We start from the raw sequence: 20,747 nt of genomic DNA, 5'->3' as shown, positions 1-20,747 counted from the left end.
GACATGACTAAGCATCAAAGAACTATTTAGTGCTCATTGTGTCTCAACTCCACAGCAAATTTGATATTTATAAGCAAGTTTGAGATTATTATACACCTTTTCCTATCAATCATAGAAAAACAAGCCTGAGAATCAAGTGAAAGCAGACTTTCTTTATAGATACAAGTAAAAAATTGCTAAAGAATCTTGGAACTCAAAGCAAAAGTTGATAATGCTATTGATCTAACAGCTGGAATAGATCCCAGCTCATTCACCTGCAGCAAGAAAAATGCATACAGCAGGAGAAAGACCAAATTATTCTTCCTTAAAACTGTTTATTTTTTCTCCAGCCTCCAAGAACTGTAAGCCTGACTTTCTTGCTAGGTTGTGAACAGGAGAATGTTACTAGACAAAGGAGGATTTTTCTTAGAATTACTTCCCTGGAAGAAAGTACTTCCCATATCAGGATTGATTAAGGTACAATTTACACACCACTATCCAAAACACTAACATAAGTACCTCACTATAAACCAACAGTCTTGCAAGCAGTTTACCATTACCTCAGGTGTAGTATTCTTTAGCCATTTCTCAGCTAGATAGAGGCAGAATTTCAGTGCCTGAATCTGGTCAGGGCCTGTTTTATATGAAAAAGAAGGGAGGTGAGAGGGAACATGCAGTAAATAAACTAAGTTTTCATTAATCCTTCATACAGTATATCTGTTTTATTTCAAATAATTAAAAACAGAAAAATGATTTAGAAGATATTAAGAAAGCTCTTGTGGCTAGAAAGAAAAGCAGTATTTATTTGGATGCTGATAATAGAGAAGCTAGCTTAAATGTATTTGAAATGGTTGCCTTTGCTGGAAAACTTCAGATGGTATGAACAGGCAAAACAGCATGGCTTAAAAACAGAGACAAAGCACTTTAGTAGTGATGCTGTGTTATAAAATGGCTGTTGCTAATCTACTGTTCAAAATTGGATGTAGGAAGGAAATGTATTATTATTTTCAGACTTCTCCAAGTTTTATCTGAGAATACTGAACAAATGTTTGGTCACAGGCTAGCTTTTATTTTCCCAAACCTATTCTCTTTCTCCCATTTCTTTACTCCTCAAATCAAAACATACCTGTTGGAAATTCTTGTGCAATCTTGTGAGCAATAGCTACAGCCCACTGTGGATTCACTATTGACAGCAGGTATGACTGAATTGTCTGCACTGTTTTGGTTGTTTCCTTGTTAATAACTGATGCATACCCAGCGTTTCTCATTTCAAATATTTTTGGCTTCACTTTCTTTTCAAAGACATGTCGAGCTGCAGACATGTACAAGGTATCCAGTGAAACCTAGAAAAAACATTGAAGTAGATCAAGAGACGCTAGAATATCTCTAGCGAGGCCCAAATGATGCAAAAGAAAGACAAAAGCTCTTTTTTTCTGTGTGAGGAAAAGAATTTTGAAATTAATTCTTTCAAAATGCTACTTTACCTTCATTAGTTTGGAAATCAACAGAAGTGTTGGGAAGGTTTCCTCACTGAGCTCTGCAGCTGAAAGGAAAAAGACAGCTGCCTATGACAGTGTCACAGTCCACTTGCAGCTTTCCCATATCAGAATCTGCACTTCCAGTTTATTGTTTTAGGAGGACAGGCTGAGAGAGTTGGGGTGGTTCAGCCTGGAGAAGAAAAAGCTCCAGGGATACCTTATAGCTGCATTTTAAAATTTGAAGAGGATCTACAGGAAGGCTGGAGAGGGACTGTTTAGAAGGAAATGGAGCAATAGGATGATGGGCAATGGTTTGGAACCAGAGCAGGGTAGATTTAGGTTGGACATTAGGAGGAAGTTCTGCACAATAAGGGTGTTAAAATATGGGAGCAGGTTGCCCAAAGATGTGGCTGAGGCTCCATTCCTAGAGACATTCAAGGTCAAACTTAATGGGGCCCTGAGCAACCTATCTAGATGGACATGTCCCTGCTCACTGCAGGGCAGTTGGACAAGATGACCTTTAAGGGTCTCTTCCAACCCAAGGCATTCTGTGATTGTTAAATGCAGACTCCACTGGGAGTGAAAGAATGCAATCTTAATTACCTACATTGGTGTGGGAAGTGAGATTAGTTTGGCCTTTGAGAGGCCCTAAGAAAAGAATTTGAGGGCAGAATTCTGCATTGTATATAAATCTTAACTCCACTGAAAGCCAGTTACCTCAGCAATAGCAACTTGGGTGCACAAGTGCTTTCAGAGGTACTTGGGATGAAAAATGCATCAATAAAGAAATACAATTTATATAAAACATATACCTCAGAACTTTAAAGGGAAAGGGAATGATCCATATATTTAGCCATTAAAAATACTGAACTTACATATAATGTTCCAGAAACACTGTGAAGTTCTAAAGAATATCAGATGAAAGGGCAGTCTGGTTTGAGCAGCTGGGGATAAGGGAATCACATGCTCTAAAACATACTGGTGTTCTAGGTCCACAGGGGGAGAAATTCTTTTGTAAGATTCCAGATGTTTGAGGAGGCTCAAAGCCTGGGGGGGAAAGAAGTAAGGGGAAAAAAAAAAAAAGGCACAGAAATAGTAAAAAACAAACAAAAAAACCCCCAAAACCCAAACCACACACACATACACACAAGAACAAACAAAAAAATCCACAAAAAACCCCAAACAAACAAAAAAAAACCCCAAACAAACAAAAACCCCCCAAAACTAACAAGATTCCTTTATTTCTCCCTATTTTCACAGTAACCATGCCATAGTCCTGGAGGCTTATGGTTTTTTGGTAAAGCTGGTACATATCTATAGTTTTTATCCCTGCTATGAGCCATTGCAGAGAAACTGAGATCATTATCTCCTGAATGCTATTTTCAGAATGAGAACTACACAGAGAAGCAACAGTGTCAACAGAAAAGATAAACTAATAAACAGACAAAACAATACAGTTGCCAACAGCAACATATTTAAACATACCTGACTCAGCTGAATACTGATGTTCTTTTCATCAGCATTTTGTACCACTTTCAGCACAATTTCAATAGTTTCATAGTCATAAGGATCAAGCTGTCAAAAACACATTCATTTTGTAAGATCTTAAATGATTTGTCTTAGAAAAAGATACTACTGTATTATCTTTTTCCTTTTTAACACCAACTATATTGACATAACACTGAAGAAACAGTATAAGCATCGTAACATACTGTTCTAAAACAAAAGATTTCCACATCACAGTCCTAAATCCTAAGAAAACTGCCAGGAAAGGCCAAACACGAAGTGAAGAAAGGGAGGGGAAAAAAAATCCCTCAAAATAAAAACCACACTCCACTCCCTCATCCTCCCCTCTGCCCCCCCACCCCTCCAAATCAGAAAACCCCAAGATACAATTTTTCCCCCCCTAGCTATTTTTAATGTAGCACTTTAAAATACTTCCAGTGTGTTGTGATAATTAGATTTTTTTTTTTTATTGATTATTTTCTGTTTGGTTATTAAGGGCAGCTTGGAAGAAAGTCCCTACCTGTCTTTAAAGAAAATCACGTATTTCGGTCTATTTTTTTTCTCCACTTTTTTTTTTTGCCCTACAGATGTAGAAAACTGAAAATTATCATTAATTTTTTTTTAGCAAACCTTTTCCAATTTCTGTGGAATTACTGATCTGTAATTCGAGTGACATTTGAGATTAGATGCATACTTCAAGGATAATTTTTTTTTTTGCTTGTTTTGGTGTGGGTGTTTTGTTTTGCCTTTTTTTTTTTTTATTTCTTTTACCTTGTACACTATCCCACTGAGGCTGGTAACCAGGTCTTTTGTGCTTTTCAGTAGAGGAATTATTTCTAGTGCTCTAGCTAGCAGTGTGGAATGAGGTTGGCTCTTGCTGCATTCTGCAGAGTCATCTTCAACATGATTTGTATTAGCATTCTGGAGAAGAAGTGTTTCAATGCAAAGCTGCAGTGCGGCATCACTGTCCAGCATGAAAGTACTAGAAGAGGACAGAACATTATTTTCTCTGCAACCTTTGATGGTGTTAGGCTGTTTATTTCCTTATGAATAAATTCACCAGAGACCAGTACTGTAATTAATCACTTAAAAAAAAAATAAAAAAATTTACATATTACATTAAACAGGATCTATTTAAATTAAACTAGATTTCAGTAGGCACTGTTATTATTACATCAACAATTAAACACAATTGACTTGCTTTAATTATTACCTGCAGTAATTCAGTATGAGATCTGTGTCTACTTTTGGGTTTTGTACCAATGTTTTTATGAGTTCCTTCTTCCTTATGGGTGGCTGTCTGAATACAGTCTCGAAAGAAATCTATAGATAAATAAACATTTTCTCATTTTCCCAAAGAAATAATTTAGATAATATCAAGACTAATCCTTATGTAACTGTTAGAGCAGGTCCTGAGGAACCCACAAAGGTGATCAGAGGTGCAGCTCTCCTATGAGGACAGGCTGAGAGAGTTGGGGTTGTTCAGCCTGGAGAAGAGAATGCTGCAGGGAGACCTTAGAATAGCCTTCCAGTACCTGAAAGGGGCTACAGGAGAGCTGGAGAGAGACTTTTTTACAAAGGCATGGAGTGACAGGACAAGGGGTGATGGCTTCAAACTGGAAGGAGCTTGATTTTGACATTAGGAAGAAATTCTACCCCAGGAGGGTGGTGTGGCACTGGAACAGGTTGTCCAGAGAAGCTGCAGAGGCTCCAAGCTTGGAAGTGTTCAAAGATAGAGCTTTGAGCAAGGTGGACCAATAGGAGGTGCCCCTGCCCATGGCAGTAGAGTTGGAATTAGATGATCTTTAAGATCCCTTCCAACCCAAATCATTCCATGATTCTATATAGCTAACCTTTTATGTTTTATTTAGTTTCAATCCAGGCACCTCTAGAGCAGGGAAAAGAAGCACATTTGCTGACTGTGCCCTGTGCCGAACAATACTTAAGCAAATAAAAGTTCTTGCATAGCACTCTCAGTTATAGAATTGAGAAGCAGACTGAAAAATGAAAATACCTGACAACTTTCCTTACATTTGAATGGGAATTTTGTCTAAAAATCACAGTACATGTCAGAATATGTTGATAGATAATCAGTTCATAAATTAATGAAACTTACACCAAATTTACCAAGCTGGATACCCCATTCTGCATCAGTAACCAGTTCTTGGAATTTTTGTTTTTCTTCTTCTTCCCCACATTGGTTAGCAAGCTGTGCTCCAACTAGAGCTACTGCCTAAAAGAAGTGAGAAGGGGAATAAATGTAAGTCTAAGAAATAACATGAAAATTTGGAATCCTAATGTCTAAACCCCTAGAGGAACTTAAACCGTAAATGATCACATACCTGTGTAAAATTAAAACTAACCTGACAGAAGGTAGTATCAGGATTACTGCAACTCCTGAGCTGGCAGTTCAAAGGTACTTTAAAACAGTTTCTTTCTCAGAAGTATTTTGTTAGCATTGTACAAGTGAAACTAATATAAAAAGTACTTTTTAGACATCATCTTTTCTCCGCATTTATGTCACTCTCCCTCCCCATTGCTTTGTTTTACTTTACATTTTCCTTTTATATTTTAATTTTTAAAATATTGAAACATTTATTAAATGATTCCATTCTTGACAACTGCTGTCAGAGAATAATTTCTCTGAGTTGTAATGTCCAAGCATTAGGCTATTTACAGCATCTGCCTATGCACAATTTTACACTGTGATTAAAGGAAGCTGCTTCTCTCTGTGGTAATGACAAAATCTATTGCCTTGAGAAATTACCAAAACTTTTCTGTAGTTTTGCCATGTGTTGTTTATGACATCCCACAGCTTATTGAACATAACTTCCTTGGGCAAAATTGTGCAATATCCCAGTGCCAGGCTCTGATCTATGAGATGACAGTTGAACACCTGTGTTTTAAGGGTGGAAAAAAGGACAAGTTAAAAATGTAAGGCATTTATTTTAATAGATCTCTTTGTATAACATATGAAAAGTACTTTGTAATTTAGAGGTGTGTTGGGCATTTAAGTTAAAGGAAAAAAGAATAAAAATGTATTTCAGTTTTTAGAACTGAAAATGTTAACTATACTGAAGCCAGCCCAAATTCACTTAGAAGATGGTGTTTTGGAGATAGCTATTTTTAAACATCCCCTCAACTAGAAGTTTACAAGTCTAAAATGAAATGAAGATGGAAAATCTTCAACTAGTGTATGATCAAAGAGCGACAGCCTGCAAGAGGCTCAAATACACCAGGGCTGCCAGTTCAAAGGCTGTTCAGAAACACAAGATCCAGCTGTGGGAGAACTGAGACATGACAGCTGTGGAAACCCATCCCTTCCCACTACTGCAACACTGTCAGTACTTCATCTTCTCTCTGGTTTTCCAAAGTGTGTGACTTTTCTATAACGTGGGGTTTGTGACCTCTGGCCATGTGGCAAGTTAAGAATGGGCTTCTGCGATAGGATAGGTAGCCCCCATCTGGATGGAGCAGAAGAAAGGGGCTCACTCTTCTCCTTCTCAGAGCATTCTTACCTTGTGTAGCAAGGTCAGGATAGTGGCCATAATTACTGAAGTACATTTCTGTTGCATATCAAGGAGAAAGGTTTTGATTTCAGCTAGTGTATTGCTGTCATGTAGCTGTTATTAAAAAAATAGCACAAGGTTAAAAATAAACTCTAAGCCTTTAACTTCTCCTGTCATTTATAGCACAATAGGAGGGCACTACAGTTAATTGTATTCTCACAGTTAATTAAGGTCTTATAAAGATCGCTTCTAGGTAGGAAAAGGATTTCTGTTTCCAGTTGCTTTTGAGAACTGTTTCTTGAATATTCTATTTGGAACTTTTCCCATCCTAACCAATGAAAAAAACATGTGAAAGAATGATACACTGTTATTAACATTCATTTTATTCCTAGCCTCTCTGTAGAGACTAGAAGTTTAGTTCTGAACATATTTTGCAAAGAAAGAGGATCATGAAAAACGGGAGGAAACTATTACCTTCTTTCACAAAAAGACTCAACATCTCACCAAGTGGAAGTGATTTTTAAAAGGTCATGGTGATAGCCTTTCCCATACCTATCAAATTCTTACATAAACTGCTTTAAACTTGTTAAGAGTTGGCATAGTCCTAAGATTTATTCTCCAATATCAGCCTTGCCATACCTTTTCACTCAGGGACAAATTCATGTTGTTTGTTACACCATGCTGAAGGCAGGATCCAAAGGAATAGACTATTACCCGGAAAGCTAACTCACACTGACTGCACTCCATCAGGTTCTGTAGCATTGCACAGATGGGAGTTTTGGCTGGCAGCAGATGGCTATAGCCTGTGATGTATTTAAAAAAACAAACAAACACCAAAACAACCCCCCCCAAAAATAATTAGTATATTTATTTAAGCATATTGGTTTGGAAATTAGAGCAGTTATCCTTTTTCTCCATTGAATTTATGACACAAGATCAGCCTTAGTTCTCTCTGTAACATTAAATTTTCAGGACTTTTAATTTAATTTAGACTCATTTCAGTTCAAAACCCAGAAGTGGTCATAATGGCCTCTAGATGCTACGTCTCACTGGTAGAGCTTCTGTACTGAAGTAGAGGCTTGAAATCATATGGCTGAATGGCAGCAATTACGACTCAAAATGACATCTTCTATGCTGAACCAAGGTATTCCCCTAGAGTAGGGCTTTGAGTGGAACATCTAGGCACCTACTTAAAACTGTGAGTTAGTCTTGCTTGTGCAGGTTTAATTTATGCCTCATGTTTTCTAGTGGTTTGGTTTATGCTTTTAGCGTGGTGAATATGCCATCACTATACCTTTAATAAATGCACAGTTTGCCAGGCTTGTAGAGTCCAAAGGATACAGCTTGTTCTCTGCAAGACAGACCAAATACACATCACCAGTGTGCCAGCATCTCAACAACATTGTGAAGCCTGGAACTATCTTCAAAATGTTATACTTCAGGGACAGGACATGAAATAAAGACACATGAACTCTGAGAGCCAAGACTGGTATTTTTAAGTGCCTAATCAGAAATTATTTTCCAGAAGTGAATATTTTTTAACTGCGCAAAGGAATACAAACAGTTTTCAGTAAGTACTTTGTGTGTAAATCTTTGTCCTGATGAGACAGCCAACAAACACTTCACCTATGAAGGTATTAAATCCATTCAAATTAAAGCAGCATATCCTTTGAAGGTAGATTGAGCATTGTGCAACAGGATTTGCAATTATGATACTTTGTAATACACCAATGACAAATTAAGAAAGAAACCATTTACCTGAAGAAGTATTAAAAATAACTAATTCTAAAATATTCAGTGCTTCTTTCAGAAAGCTGAAAGTGTCTTTTTTTTCAGGACTTAGAACATTGTAGTGTTTATAATGCTTGGAATTTTCATAAAGCAGTGTGTATCTACAATGGTATATGATAAAAGGATAATCATTTTACAATAAGCTGAAATTCATCTTGATAAAATACTGTCTCCATTAGTAGCCACCAGAAGCTGTCTAGAGAAGATCATAAGAACAGGGCAAGTTTATAGTGACACTTCCCCAGAGCATTCTCTGTGTCATTCTGATTCTTCCTGAACCAGAACAAAAAACCCCCAAAGTCCTCTTTACATTCTACATCCCTCCAACGGGTATTTCATCCATGAGCTTGTCTAACTGAGGTTTCTGAGGTGATAATTTTCACATGTGCTAAATTATGTTCCTAGACATAAATCAATATGAAATACAGCTTTGATATTGACTTAGTATTCAAGAAAGTGAATTTACCATAAACAGGCAGAAGAGAAGAAATAGTTTCATATGCAACTGGAAGAGCTATCTCTGGATCAAGAACTATTCCATCTTCATTAAAGAAGTCATCGTAAGTCCACTCTTCATAAGGATCTTTATCTCCTCCTAAAGATGATGTCTAAAAAGAACATTGTCAAAAGTACACACAATCAAAAGAACAGCTAATAAATCTGCTAAATAAGTGTAGCAAGAGAGTCCAGTTTTTCAATACAGGAAAGAATATGATTTTCTATTTAAAAATGGATTTTACTATATGTTTTGTTAATGGGTAGTAGTTTTAAACAAATTTCCTGCTTAGGAGTGGCCATGTTTCCTTTCAGTGTTGCAGTTACTTAGTTGTACAGCCAAAATGCATTCTTAATTAATTTAATGAAGGCTTTTATAAACATTCTTGGCTAAATATTATCAACATTTTTCAAACAGATCATCTTTCAGAAAAATAACATTCAGTGCATAAGAATGTTTGCCTGGCCACTTTGATCTATTCCACTCAAACTGCAAGAGCCCTTTCATTTCGAGTGCTCTGAAGCACTGCTTGAGCTGAACAAAAAACAAAGCTGCTATTCAGGAACTTGATCCTTCTGAAAGTTTTACAGAACTGTTGGCAACATCCTCATGTAACGTGTTGAAAAAAATCAAACCCTCCCTGCCATATTTTATCTATCTAAACAAACAAAAACAAAAACAAAAAAAAAAAAAAGAAAAAGAAAAAAGCTTTTCTAAGGTCAGCTCCCTATGCTCTCTAGCAGTTCTGGCAGCAGCCATCCAATAAAATCATGAATATTGTCAGTCACATTAGCAGGACTGATTAATACTGAAGTGTAGGTGGAGAATGCTGCTTGTGTTTGTGCCACAGCTGCACTGCTTTTAGTTCTCAGTCCAGTTTACTCCTTATGCTGAAACACAGCCTCAGGAAAATTTTCATTTGCAGAGTTGTGTGGGGTTTTTTTGTTTGCTAGTTTGTTTTAAACAAGCTGATGAAATATTGCTGGAAAATGGAGAAGTGTATACACACTCAACACTAGTCAATCAAGACATTACACGTTTAAAACAAATATATATTTAAGCTAGCATAAAATACCTTTGCTGTAAATCCATAGTTTTCTATTTGGCACTGCCTGTAAATTTCCTTGGCAATCAAAGTATATTTACACAGTTCCAGAGAATCTAATAGTAAATCTGTAAAAAATATTAAGATCGTGAGCACAGTATGAACAGAAGGTTCATTTGTCCTATTAAAGGAAACAAGTTTTTGCAGTGCCTGTTTCTACAGAGTCATATATATAGAATTTCATTTTGTTTTCATGCAAATATTGTTTGGAATATTGGATTCCCAACATGAACAGAAATAAATGGTAATAGTAATTACCTGGACTACAAACAGTAGCTGCTTGGCAAGCCATTTCATAGATCACTGCTGGAAGATTCATATCATTAGGAGAAATCATTGAAACATCAGCTCCCAGCATGTGACAAAGCCTTTGACATGCTGAAAACAGCAGCTTCCCTGTTTCTTCATTACAGTAATTTTCATAGAATTTCCTATTCAAAAAAAGTTAAAAAAACTTAGTCCTTTTACTTAAGGCCACATTATGTTTTAGCTATGTTATTCTCTTCTGCTTATTTCATAAAATCAAGTCTAAGATCATCAAATCTAACCATTAACCTGGTACTGACAGGTCCTGGTACTGACACTGAACCATGTCCCACAGCACCATACATCTCCACGGCTTTTAAAATACTTCAGGGATGGGAACTCCACCACTGCCCTGGGCAGCCAAATCTAGGACTTGACAACCCTTTTGGGGAAGATGTTGTTTTTTCTCATGTCTAACCAACACCTCCCATGGGGCAATTGGAGGCCATTTCCTCTCAATATTCCTACTTCAGTATTGCAAACAAGCAATATAAGTATATTGCTTGAACACTCATCTTTAGGGAAAAACAAACAAAAAAAACCCCAAACCAACCAAAATCCCTTTTCCTTTCTGTACATCTAACTACTTCTGCAAAGTATCAGAACTAGTACAGAAAAGCCCATTAAAAGCTGTCATCTCAAAAAGCTCCACGATTTTACCTGCATACTTTTACAGCGTCTTCAACGTTTCCAGCATCCAGTGCTCTCAAGACCAGTTGTTCTCCCAGTTCTTGCTCTGACTTTTGCAGAAGCAAAGCCAGTTTGTACAACCTTGACTCAGTAAGACGGTTTTTGGGTTTACCATCTTCTGAGTTACAATTCATTGTCTGCACTCTTCTAGACTTAGACTGAGATCTGGAAGTTTCATATGCTTGTATGTGATTCTGAAGAAGCTGAGACAGCAGCGAAGGATTCCTAAATTCTTCAACTGAAAGAAAGATATCAAAATCTTCCTGCAACAGAAAAATTAATATATTTATATTCATGCAACTTCCTTACAAACATTGAGGAGTCTTTATATTAAAATGGTTTTATTTCTTGTTTCATTCTCAGAGGAATGCTTTCACTATAAAGTTGACTTTACTAGTATCTACTAATTACTGATTTATGTAATAAATTACAGAATTTTGCTAGGCAGTAGGTAAGCAAAATAAACCCCCCTGGAGGATACTGCCGGCTCAAATGATGTATTAAATAATTTAGGTTTACAAGCCATAATAAGGTCTTAATAAAATATTACAGTTCTCTATTATGAAATCTTTGAAGTGTTAGCAATTCAGACTTTTAGGAGTATCTAATTTTTTGGTTTAAAGAGGCAACTGAGTTCCAATAATTGGAACTTTTCCAGGTAATATTTAAATTGCTAGATTAGCCTTAGAATTCTTCTGAAGTCAATAATAAAAACAACCTTTCCCACAGAAGTTGCAAATATAATTAATTTTCAATATAATTCATGTTATAAGACCAATTGGGATAATTACAGTAAATCAACAGTGGTTTGAAAACAGGAAGATACCTACCTGCAATGTAGCAAGTGTTTCAAACATTTTTAGGTTTGCTTCACATTCATCTTTTTTCAGAGGATTGTCTGTTGGAGGAGAAAAACAATTACTCCCTGACTTCACATACAAACCAAACATACAATGTTTCAGTTGTGGCTTACCTTTCTGAATGCTGAACAGGAATTTAAGGATTTCCACCAGTGTCTTCGTCATAAACATTTGTGTTTTGTACTGTAGGAAAGGAAGAGGTTAATTTTTTGTTTTGTCGTCTTCAGCAACAATTATCAAGTCTAAGATATAAGCAGTTGAAAAGCAAGGGAACAGAAGGTTATTGTAGACATGAATCCTTTACAGGAACAGCAAATATTTTATATCTGGAAAATATATCTACTCCACACAGTCTGTTAAGCTTTCACAGCAGTTTTGTGAATATCCACCCTTCTCCTTTTGTTCCTCCTCCCCTTGCCCAGAATATCTCTCTAAAACAACCATTAACACAAATTTGTAGCAGCTGCAAGACAGTAATGTGTACTGTCAACTGTGAAGCTTCAACCCACTTTGATGCATGGCAAAGCCATACCTGCAATTTTTAAGTAGGTATTTTCCAAGCAACTAAACATGTAGGACTGGAGATACAATGCAGGATTATAAATTATTAATCAAATTCAGACAGCCATGCAACTCTGTGGCAATGCCTTTAAAATGACACAGAGTAACTGTATAGTATACAGAATAAACTCAAGTTGGAGGAGGATTCAAGAGGTTAGCTAGTCCAACCTCTTGCACAAAGCTGGACCAGTTCTTCAACTCTTTTTGCTGGCATGGTTTTTACTTTTGCATCCCCTACCTTTTTTAAGTATCTTTGTAAGAATAGTATTTAGAGTAACCTGTATATACACTTTACAATGTGAAGTGACTTAGTACCTCTTCAGAATTATCTGCTTTATTCTGCAATACCAGTGTTCCCCACACAGTCAATCTCTCTGCAACTTTCTCAGCTTCAGCAAGAGCCAGAGATTTTAATAAAGTCAGAGATTCTTCTCCCTGAAGAGAGGTGTGGGGAAGAAGCAGAAAAAAAAAAAAGTAAACCAGAAATAATCAAAAAGGCATTTGCTTTTGGAAAAGCTAAGCTAGGGGCACATATTTGCTGTTATAAAATGGCTGCATGTTGGCCACTTGGGTAAGATGAATCTTCTGCTGATGAACTCCAAATCTCTTTCTAAAATATTTACTATGACTTCCTTAAACTCGCTGAATAGGTTTTACTAAATCTATAAGGCATTAGGTAAAAATCTCTGTCCTTATTCACTAAGGGTTGGAACAGGCAAATTAAAATGCAGTTTTGTTCATTGTCAGTTATGCAACATTAAAAAAAATTATCAGGAATACCATGGGCTAATAAGGCAGAACAGATGTTAGCAAGAGAAATACTGTTTTGCAGAGGAATTAATTTGATTTCCTTAATCAAAAAACCTCCTTCAGGTTAAAGAGATTCCAATAACATAAGCAAGGACAACCACAGGATATAAAGGTAATCATAGCTCCTACAAGGTAGTAAATAAAGTTAAATGTTTCTAATTAGAATATTAACACAATTTAAAGTTAAGCCTGTTTTTTTTCCAAACTGGGACTTGAAATTGGAAAAAAAACTTCTTACTAATAGTTAAACATTCAACAATTTGTATTGCAAAACAAACATTCAGCTGCTGTCAAATCTAAAGGAGAAGGGTCTGTACTCATTAGAGGAAAGCATTTCTCAGAAGAATCTTTTTTGTTGGCAAGAAAGCAACTTGCCCAAAAACAACTCTAGCAAAACCAGTATGTGAAAATATGTAGAACTTTCAATTCGTAACTCGTGTATCGTGGGTCATAATTGTCATTGTTTTTTGTCAGAAGTGAAGGATGGTTCATGATGTTTAAACCCCTGAAAAAAGTCTCATTTTTCAATGTTTAGGCAGTTATGTATTCAATTAATTGAAATACAGTAAGAAAGAGTTGTATGTAAGCTATGTATAAGATTTCAGCAAGCAGTGCAACTTGTCCCTGCTTTGTAAGTAGGCCTCAGTGTCTTTAAATTAAGGTCAACTGAGATGAAGTAGTTTAGTACCCTTTCTCTGTCAATGAGGTCTATCATCCTCAGAAGGTAGACTTCCACAGTGGGCAACATATATGCTTCTACAATTTTCAAAGCATCCTCCAAAGACGTAGGGGTGTCTTGCTTAAGAATGTATTTCACCAGCCTCTGTAAGAAGAAAACAGATATGGACTTTAGCTTCCTAGAGGTTAAAAATTTCTGTCAAGAGAAAACTTGACTAAAGTGTAACTGGGAGAGGATTGGTCTTGGGAAAGGGGTTTATCCTAGAAACTCTTGAAATTCAGGGAACTCATCCAGTTTCAAAGAACGGCAAGGAACTTTTCCAGAAATACTCAATTTTTCTCACTAATAAAGGGGAGATGTCACAGAAACAATATATATTAAAAAAATATCGCCAGGTCTTGTTCACTGTAACTTGAGGAGAAATCAGATCTGAAGTTCTGAGAGGACTTAGCCTTTCTTTTTGTTACTCTCCCCTTTTCTTTTCAACCCTCCCATACAGAAAACACGCTATTATCAACACTGCTAATTAGATTGGGCTAAAATAATTTGCTTAATTATTAAAATGAGTGGGGTTTCAGGCAAAAAAAAAAAAAACAAACAAACTTATCCCAACAGGATAAGAGAAACCAGGAATGATAGTCAGTGGGAGCTACTAGTTGCTATGATTTTTTGAAGTCTGACTTCTAACACCCTATGAAAATACATGCAGGTAAAGGGTAGGCACTTTTGTTTAACAGGAGTAATGCTGATCACTCACCATTATCATCTGCTTGTCCTTTAAAAGATTAGTATCTCTTATCCCATAGGCTCGCAAAAGCTTCTTCATCTCCATCAGTCGGTAACTTTCCTGCAGTAACTTTACCCTATGGGCAAACCAGACTATTATTAATTTATTTGGTACCTGCAGCTAAGTGATTTAGACATCACGCTCCATCAGATACACAGTATTTCCTCACCACCTCCCCCAAACAGAATTCTAATTCAAAGTATACACAAAACTGAGGTGTGGATGTTCCCTTACTTGACATGATTCATTTCCAAATGCTGTTTTACCAGCTGCTCCACTGCTGCACTCCATGGTACCATAGCACCACGCATTATCTGAAGAACCGCATCAAATTTCACCTATAAGAGAAAGATAGAGAGCTTACTTTTCAAAATAAGTTACAAGGTACTCTCTTGATGAATTGTTCATGTGTGATTGATTCATTTAGGCAAGAACTTTATTTCCTGGCCCAATCTTCACTTGCATAAAGGGACACATTTTTTTAATGATAATGAACGTAAGATGGATTAGAAAATGCATATAGTAAAGTTTATGACACTGTAGAGCTTGAGTTTCATACATATTTTGCCTGTGATGACATCAAACCTAAAATTAAATAGTCAAGCAAATACTATCACAAAGGAGATTACTAGAACAGAATAAAAAGACAGTATACTATTTGTTCCTCCTTTGTACCACTAGTGTAAAAATGTACTCATATGATTAAGTGAAATGGTTCATTCTGAATTGATGTTTTAGAGCCACTTGACACCTATTTCGTAAAATATACTTACATCTGTATCAGAGATACAGCCAATGACAGCTATTGCCTTGGCCTCCCATGCAGTTTCAAATACTGAGGTAGACCATGTTCGACAACGTTCTAGCAAGTCCTGTATATTTGGATAAAGATTATTAATATATTTGAATTCAGAACAGTAGTATCTTATAGACAAAAAATACAATTTTTTTGGACATTAAGAGACAGTTTTGGCTATCTGCCCTTGTATCTATTAATACCTTATTACTGAAATAGTAACTCAGTGGGTTCATTGACAGGACTAAGCTAATCTGAAAGCTGGTCCTAAAATTCAAGCGTAAATAAAAATGCTCATTAGGTTTGTTTTCTGCTTTCTCCTGCTTAAATAGCTTTCTTCAAAAGAAAGAAAACATAGATACCTTTATATACTGTAGAAGTAGTTCATCCTTTTGCAAATTATGTTCACACAGGTAGGGTTTTATAAACTTCTCCAGAATGGACGGTATGAGCTCTGGTGCCAAAATTTTATCAAACATGCGGAACACAATAGTAGTTGCGTTTTCCTGGGCAGGAAGTAGAGAAGTGACATGTTAGAATACCACATTTTAGCACACGATCCTTTACATCTCTAATAAATAATACAACATCCAGTGTCCTTTGAAATAAATTGAATGCTTTCAAGAACTAGCATCCTTCTTTAGGTCAAAAGAAAGTTTTCTTATACAAAGCCCCTTATTGCTCAGTTGTACTTCTCATTTTGCTGTTGCTAGTGTTTGCTCTTTAATATATGATCTGTAAATGACTGATAAAGACTGTAAGTTGTGGAGTTTAAGCCATACCTTCTCTCAGTATCATCACATTATATATTTATACCCACGACGGAAACAAAATTTATAACAAACACAGCATCTGAGATACAAACACAATTTTAACCAACCAATCCATCAGGATTCCTCTTGTCTGACTTTAAATTGCAGGCTACAAGACTTTTTTTTCCGTCTTAGAACTACCCATTACTCAAAAGCATTTTTTAAATTGTCTGCAGGATTACCTTTTCAATATCACAGAGTGCCAGCCTGCAGTTGTATTTTCTGTACAGCTTTATCAGCTCCTGTAAATCATTTACCAGCTTCTTTAACCTACGCACCTCTTCACAGTCACCACATCTCTGAAACAGTGTTTAGAAGTGAAATATTAGAATCTCCGAGCCCATTAAGTGCTGCCATGGACAGGAAGAAACAAATTATTCTCCATCTCTCTGGTATAAGAACAAGGGTAGTTGACTTACAGTGCAGCAAGGAAGATTCTAGTAAGACATTAGGAAACATTCTTTATATATTTATAAAGACAGTGATGCACTAGTAGAGCCTGCACAGGGAAGAGGGATGAGCATTGCATTCACTGAAAAGTCTTGAGGGACTGGTAAGACAAAAGGAATAGGCACAATGGACCTACAGCTGACATTCCCTTTAGAGTCAGACTCCTGTTTTTCATATGATTTCCCAAGAAACCTCACAAACAATTTCTGATGCTTTGCAATCTTGAAGATTTTATAAATATGCATGGTAAATCACCACCGTTATGTGGGATACAGCAAAGAAAAATCAAGTACATGCTGAAAGTGGAACTTAACAGAATAAATTTCTCTTCTTGCTATTATGCAGTTTGAACGTGAGATTCAGAATTTTAAGGTAGCAGAACTAACTGATTTCAGCATTCCCAACTTTTAAAATTCATCTGGTTGGCTTTGAGCTTTATCTTTCTCCACTTTCACACTAGCAGCTTTATAGACACTAGTATAACTAGGATATACAACACACCATTTATTTGTGTTCTCATAAATGCAGTATTCATAATCTTACAGCTAGCTGATTTTTAGTACATGTTTTCACCAGGCCATAATATATATTGAATTGTAACTAAGTTCCAAATATTTTGACAGAGATAGGTTTTGAATTTAATGTGGTAAGGACTATCTGCACTGAAATGTGTTTTGTTATACTCAAGGTTATCTCTGTACCACAGAATACTCAAGACTTTTTTTCATAGTTAGGACTGTTAATACCTCTGTTAATGGATATTAATATTGCATTGACTTTTGTTTGTTTAATCTTTAAACCCAAGAAGATTGGAGCTCGGTTCTTTCCTTTCATGGAATTAAGTCAATCTTCCCCAAAATTAATAGTGACCTAGTTACCATCCATTCCAACAGAGCATACGTTCTGAAGTTTCTTAGAAACAAACCCTTGTCACAATTGTTCCTTACCAAAGGAGTCCACTGGTTAGAAGATGTCAGTCCTATTTCACCTTGAGTTTTACTCGTAAAAAATACCTCTGCCATTTGGAGTCCATTTTCTGGCCAATTTGCCTGTCCAGAAAAAAGTAGTATTAGTATACACCATATCATATATACAAAAAAACAAGACATGAAAAGTTTCTGCAGTTTGACCTACCTTATCAGTTAATTCAAAGTTTCGAGCACCTTGTTCCAGCCATTTTGCTAATATATTCTGGAAAAAAAAAAAAAAAGACAGAAGTAGAGTTATGCTATCTGTTGAAGCCAAATTTGCTATGAGACATTTAAATAAACCATAGGGAAAAGAAACCCTCTAAAAGACAAGGGAGAACAAGGTTCTAACATTCAAAAACAGAAGTCTGTAGATCTGACTATAAAATTATCTTAGCCTGAGAAAATTACATTTTACATTTATTAAGTCAGTCTTACCTGTCCCTTTGGCACAGTTCTTCTTAAGAAGGGGATCACTACATTTTTAAGCCACAAACATAGTTCTTTCAAAGGAACAGTGAAATGGATGGCATTAAGCAAGTTCTCCAGCGTTTTCTCATCAAAGTTGCTTTCAAAATCTGCCTAAAATATTAAACCAGATCAGTTACAGATATATGGAACACAGGTTTAGCTGATACTTTGTAAAGTTGTTTCACTAAGAGGAAGAAGCAATAGATTTCACAAATGCAAAGAGAAATATCTCAGTAACCATAGATAGCCCTGTTCAGAAAGACTAGAGCTTGGTCTTCTAAACAAGAAAAAATTGAAAAAGTTTCTTTGCAAATTACCGTGGCAGGATCATATCCTATTACTTCAGGACTTGCTGTTGAGAAAACAAAGCCATGGGCCTGAAAGTGCTGCACTAAAGAATGTAATAGCCCATAGCCACTAGTGCAAATGTGTCATTCAGAATAAGGGGAGTATGTGATAATTTTAAAAGGATTTTAAGGCAGCCAATAAATGGCCTCTTGAAGATTCTGAGAGCTGTGCTTGCAAGAAAGTGAGTGGAAGGTTGTAACGACCAGCATAAATTAAAGAATTGTCATTGTTCAGACCTAGAAATACATGTTCGAACATGAGAAATACCAGGCTATTCCCTGAATCAATACGAACTTTAGCCTTCTAAGGAACTAGGTGAACAGGTAATCATTTTGATAATAGATGAGATTCTGCCATAGCTCTTTGCTTCTCCGAGGAGCTATTTTGTAACTGCATATGTTAAATAAAGCCAGAAAATTTAATAGGCTTAACATCCTCCATAAATACCAAAGAGATGTCTATTCTCTCTCACCTGATGCCTGAGCCAGAGGTACTGTGCACAGGAAAAATTTCCTTCTTCTAGCTGAAAAAGGATATTCTTGAAAATGTCTTCATTATTCAAGAACTCTGTCCAAGCAATACCACTAGAAACAAGTGGAGGAAAAGAATGTTAGATGCCAATATTAAAGGAGTTGTGGGGGAGATGAATCTCAAACCTTTTGTAGCTAGTACTGTATGCTGTGTTAGATTGTGTGTGCATACAATCACCTTCCCTCCTATATATATGTTAAAATGAAAAAAAAAAAAATCTATACAAGACAGTGCACGTGCAACAGATAATATATGATTTCAACACATAGGATGACTCCACCTCTCTGCATTCTCCCTTCTCCACAGCAGAGGATGGAACTTCAGGAAGAGAAAGAAGGATTTAAAGTTTAATGAACTTAAATCTAAAATAAAATTAAAAAACATCTTAATTTCAATAGCAGACACTTAACCACTACATTTGAATTTACTTTAGTTCTTAAATGTACAAACAGTAACAAACCTGAATTTCTCTGGTCCAAAAGCTCCATAAAAAGTTGTAAGCTTTGCCTGAGCTCTCAATACCTGAAGGCAGACAAGAGATTTAAGGCAAATATCTGGCTTATCAAACAAATCACATTATGTGGTTAGAATACCCACCACAAAGAGAAGAATGGAGGAAAAGAAAGACTCTTCAAGGACTTCAATTAAATTACACATGTAAGTTTGTTTAATAAAGTATTAATCCAAAATTTCAATGGTGTAAATACTTAATACTGATTCTCCTTGAAGGCATATGAGACCTGTCCTGTATACGATAGGACTAAATAAGAAACGAAATTAAATACCTAAGAGCAGTGAACAAAGTTTCTTCCTTCAGTTTCTAGAGCATATGAAAATGAACCTTTCTAGGACTGAAGGAATCACTTATTTCTGAAACCTGTCATTAATCTGGTTCTCTTTCAATAAAATCTCTTTCTATACAATATAATCATGTTTAGACTTTAAAAAAGATCAATGGTAGCACGGTTTTTAAAACTCTACACCATACTTGATTACAAAATGATACTGCAGGGCCAAGAAGTTGGTCCTTACCTCTCTTACGGATACCAGAGTCCCATCAGATGGAGCAATAGTTCCAACCTCTTTCTTCAAGATCTGAAACAAATATATGAAATGGTTTGGCTGACAACTCAGTACATGCAAAACATGCCAGACAGCACTACAAAATAAATAAAGACACAAGCAATATATTAGTACTTTTGTAAACTGGAGTCTTTGTTTTATGTTAGACTCCACCTGGATTGCTACATGTATGCAGGATTGGATAGATAATATGTATCTCTCTGATTCTGTTTGATAACGCAGGAAAGACTAAACTAATGAAAACAAGAAGTGCCATATTCAGAGCTTTTAGTTCTGAAAGTAATATTTTAAAAGTACTTGAAGCCTACTACTCAAAACTAAAACCTGCTTTCTGATGTAAAAATAAAACAGTAAACTCTTTTTTTGCCCTTAAGCAATAGCAACAAGAAGGCTGAAATAAGCCTTGCTGCTGCTTCATGTTAAATAACATGCAGTTTATAATGTATTTATTTTTTGAATAACTGAAACTGGTTTGGAGATGTCCCCCTTCTCAAACTTTATAGAAGCATGTAGTAAGAATGGATGAGTATAAGCAATTTAAATAAATCAGCCCTCTTACTCTGACTTTAGCATAGTTCAGCATTTCCTGAGTGGTTTCATACAGTGGCCACGGAGCATTTATGCAGTAATCCACAACAAACTGGCTGTCCTGTTTGCAGGAGGAAATAACTGAAATTAATGCTAAACTCCTTTATAATCTGAATTACTTTATAAGAGAAAGAGACATAACA

The 20,747-nt window shown here is 36.0% G+C and overlaps 1 protein-coding gene across 1 annotated transcript in view; it reads right to left on the bottom strand.

The window, feature by feature from the left end:
* The window catches only part of KNTC1 (kinetochore associated 1), a 38,494-nt gene that overhangs the window by 10,575 nt on the left and 7,172 nt on the right, over positions 1-20,747 (bottom strand). Inside the window, exons 17-48 of the mRNA XM_054392473.1 lie at positions 20,576-20,665; positions 19,966-20,028; positions 19,394-19,455; positions 18,875-18,986; positions 18,022-18,165; positions 17,750-17,806; positions 17,563-17,664; positions 16,348-16,464; positions 15,716-15,859; positions 15,331-15,429; positions 14,792-14,895; positions 14,528-14,633; positions 13,780-13,914; positions 12,597-12,716; positions 11,834-11,903; positions 11,691-11,758; positions 10,831-11,123; positions 10,123-10,295; positions 9,835-9,932; positions 8,730-8,871; positions 7,767-7,823; positions 7,112-7,275; positions 6,482-6,586; positions 5,731-5,859; positions 5,080-5,196; positions 4,177-4,286; positions 3,735-3,945; positions 2,943-3,032; positions 2,333-2,504; positions 1,464-1,522; positions 1,106-1,322; positions 540-613 (exon numbers count right to left, since the gene is read on the bottom strand). Coding sequence (XP_054248448.1) covers positions 540-613; positions 1,106-1,322; positions 1,464-1,522; positions 2,333-2,504; positions 2,943-3,032; positions 3,735-3,945; positions 4,177-4,286; positions 5,080-5,196; positions 5,731-5,859; positions 6,482-6,586; positions 7,112-7,275; positions 7,767-7,823; positions 8,730-8,871; positions 9,835-9,932; positions 10,123-10,295; positions 10,831-11,123; positions 11,691-11,758; positions 11,834-11,903; positions 12,597-12,716; positions 13,780-13,914; positions 14,528-14,633; positions 14,792-14,895; positions 15,331-15,429; positions 15,716-15,859; positions 16,348-16,464; positions 17,563-17,664; positions 17,750-17,806; positions 18,022-18,165; positions 18,875-18,986; positions 19,394-19,455; positions 19,966-20,028; positions 20,576-20,665 — 3,804 coding nt within the window. The remainder of the gene's footprint in view (positions 1-539; positions 614-1,105; positions 1,323-1,463; positions 1,523-2,332; positions 2,505-2,942; positions 3,033-3,734; positions 3,946-4,176; positions 4,287-5,079; positions 5,197-5,730; positions 5,860-6,481; positions 6,587-7,111; positions 7,276-7,766; positions 7,824-8,729; positions 8,872-9,834; positions 9,933-10,122; positions 10,296-10,830; positions 11,124-11,690; positions 11,759-11,833; positions 11,904-12,596; positions 12,717-13,779; positions 13,915-14,527; positions 14,634-14,791; positions 14,896-15,330; positions 15,430-15,715; positions 15,860-16,347; positions 16,465-17,562; positions 17,665-17,749; positions 17,807-18,021; positions 18,166-18,874; positions 18,987-19,393; positions 19,456-19,965; positions 20,029-20,575; positions 20,666-20,747) is intronic.

Source organism: Indicator indicator, chromosome 26 (genome assembly GCF_027791375.1).
Source record: "Indicator indicator isolate 239-I01 chromosome 26, UM_Iind_1.1, whole genome shotgun sequence".
NCBI classification, from domain to species: domain Eukaryota; kingdom Metazoa; phylum Chordata; class Aves; order Piciformes; family Indicatoridae; genus Indicator; species Indicator indicator.
The sequence above is the reverse complement of the archived record's forward strand: the minus strand, read 5'-3'. Positions and strand labels throughout refer to the sequence as shown.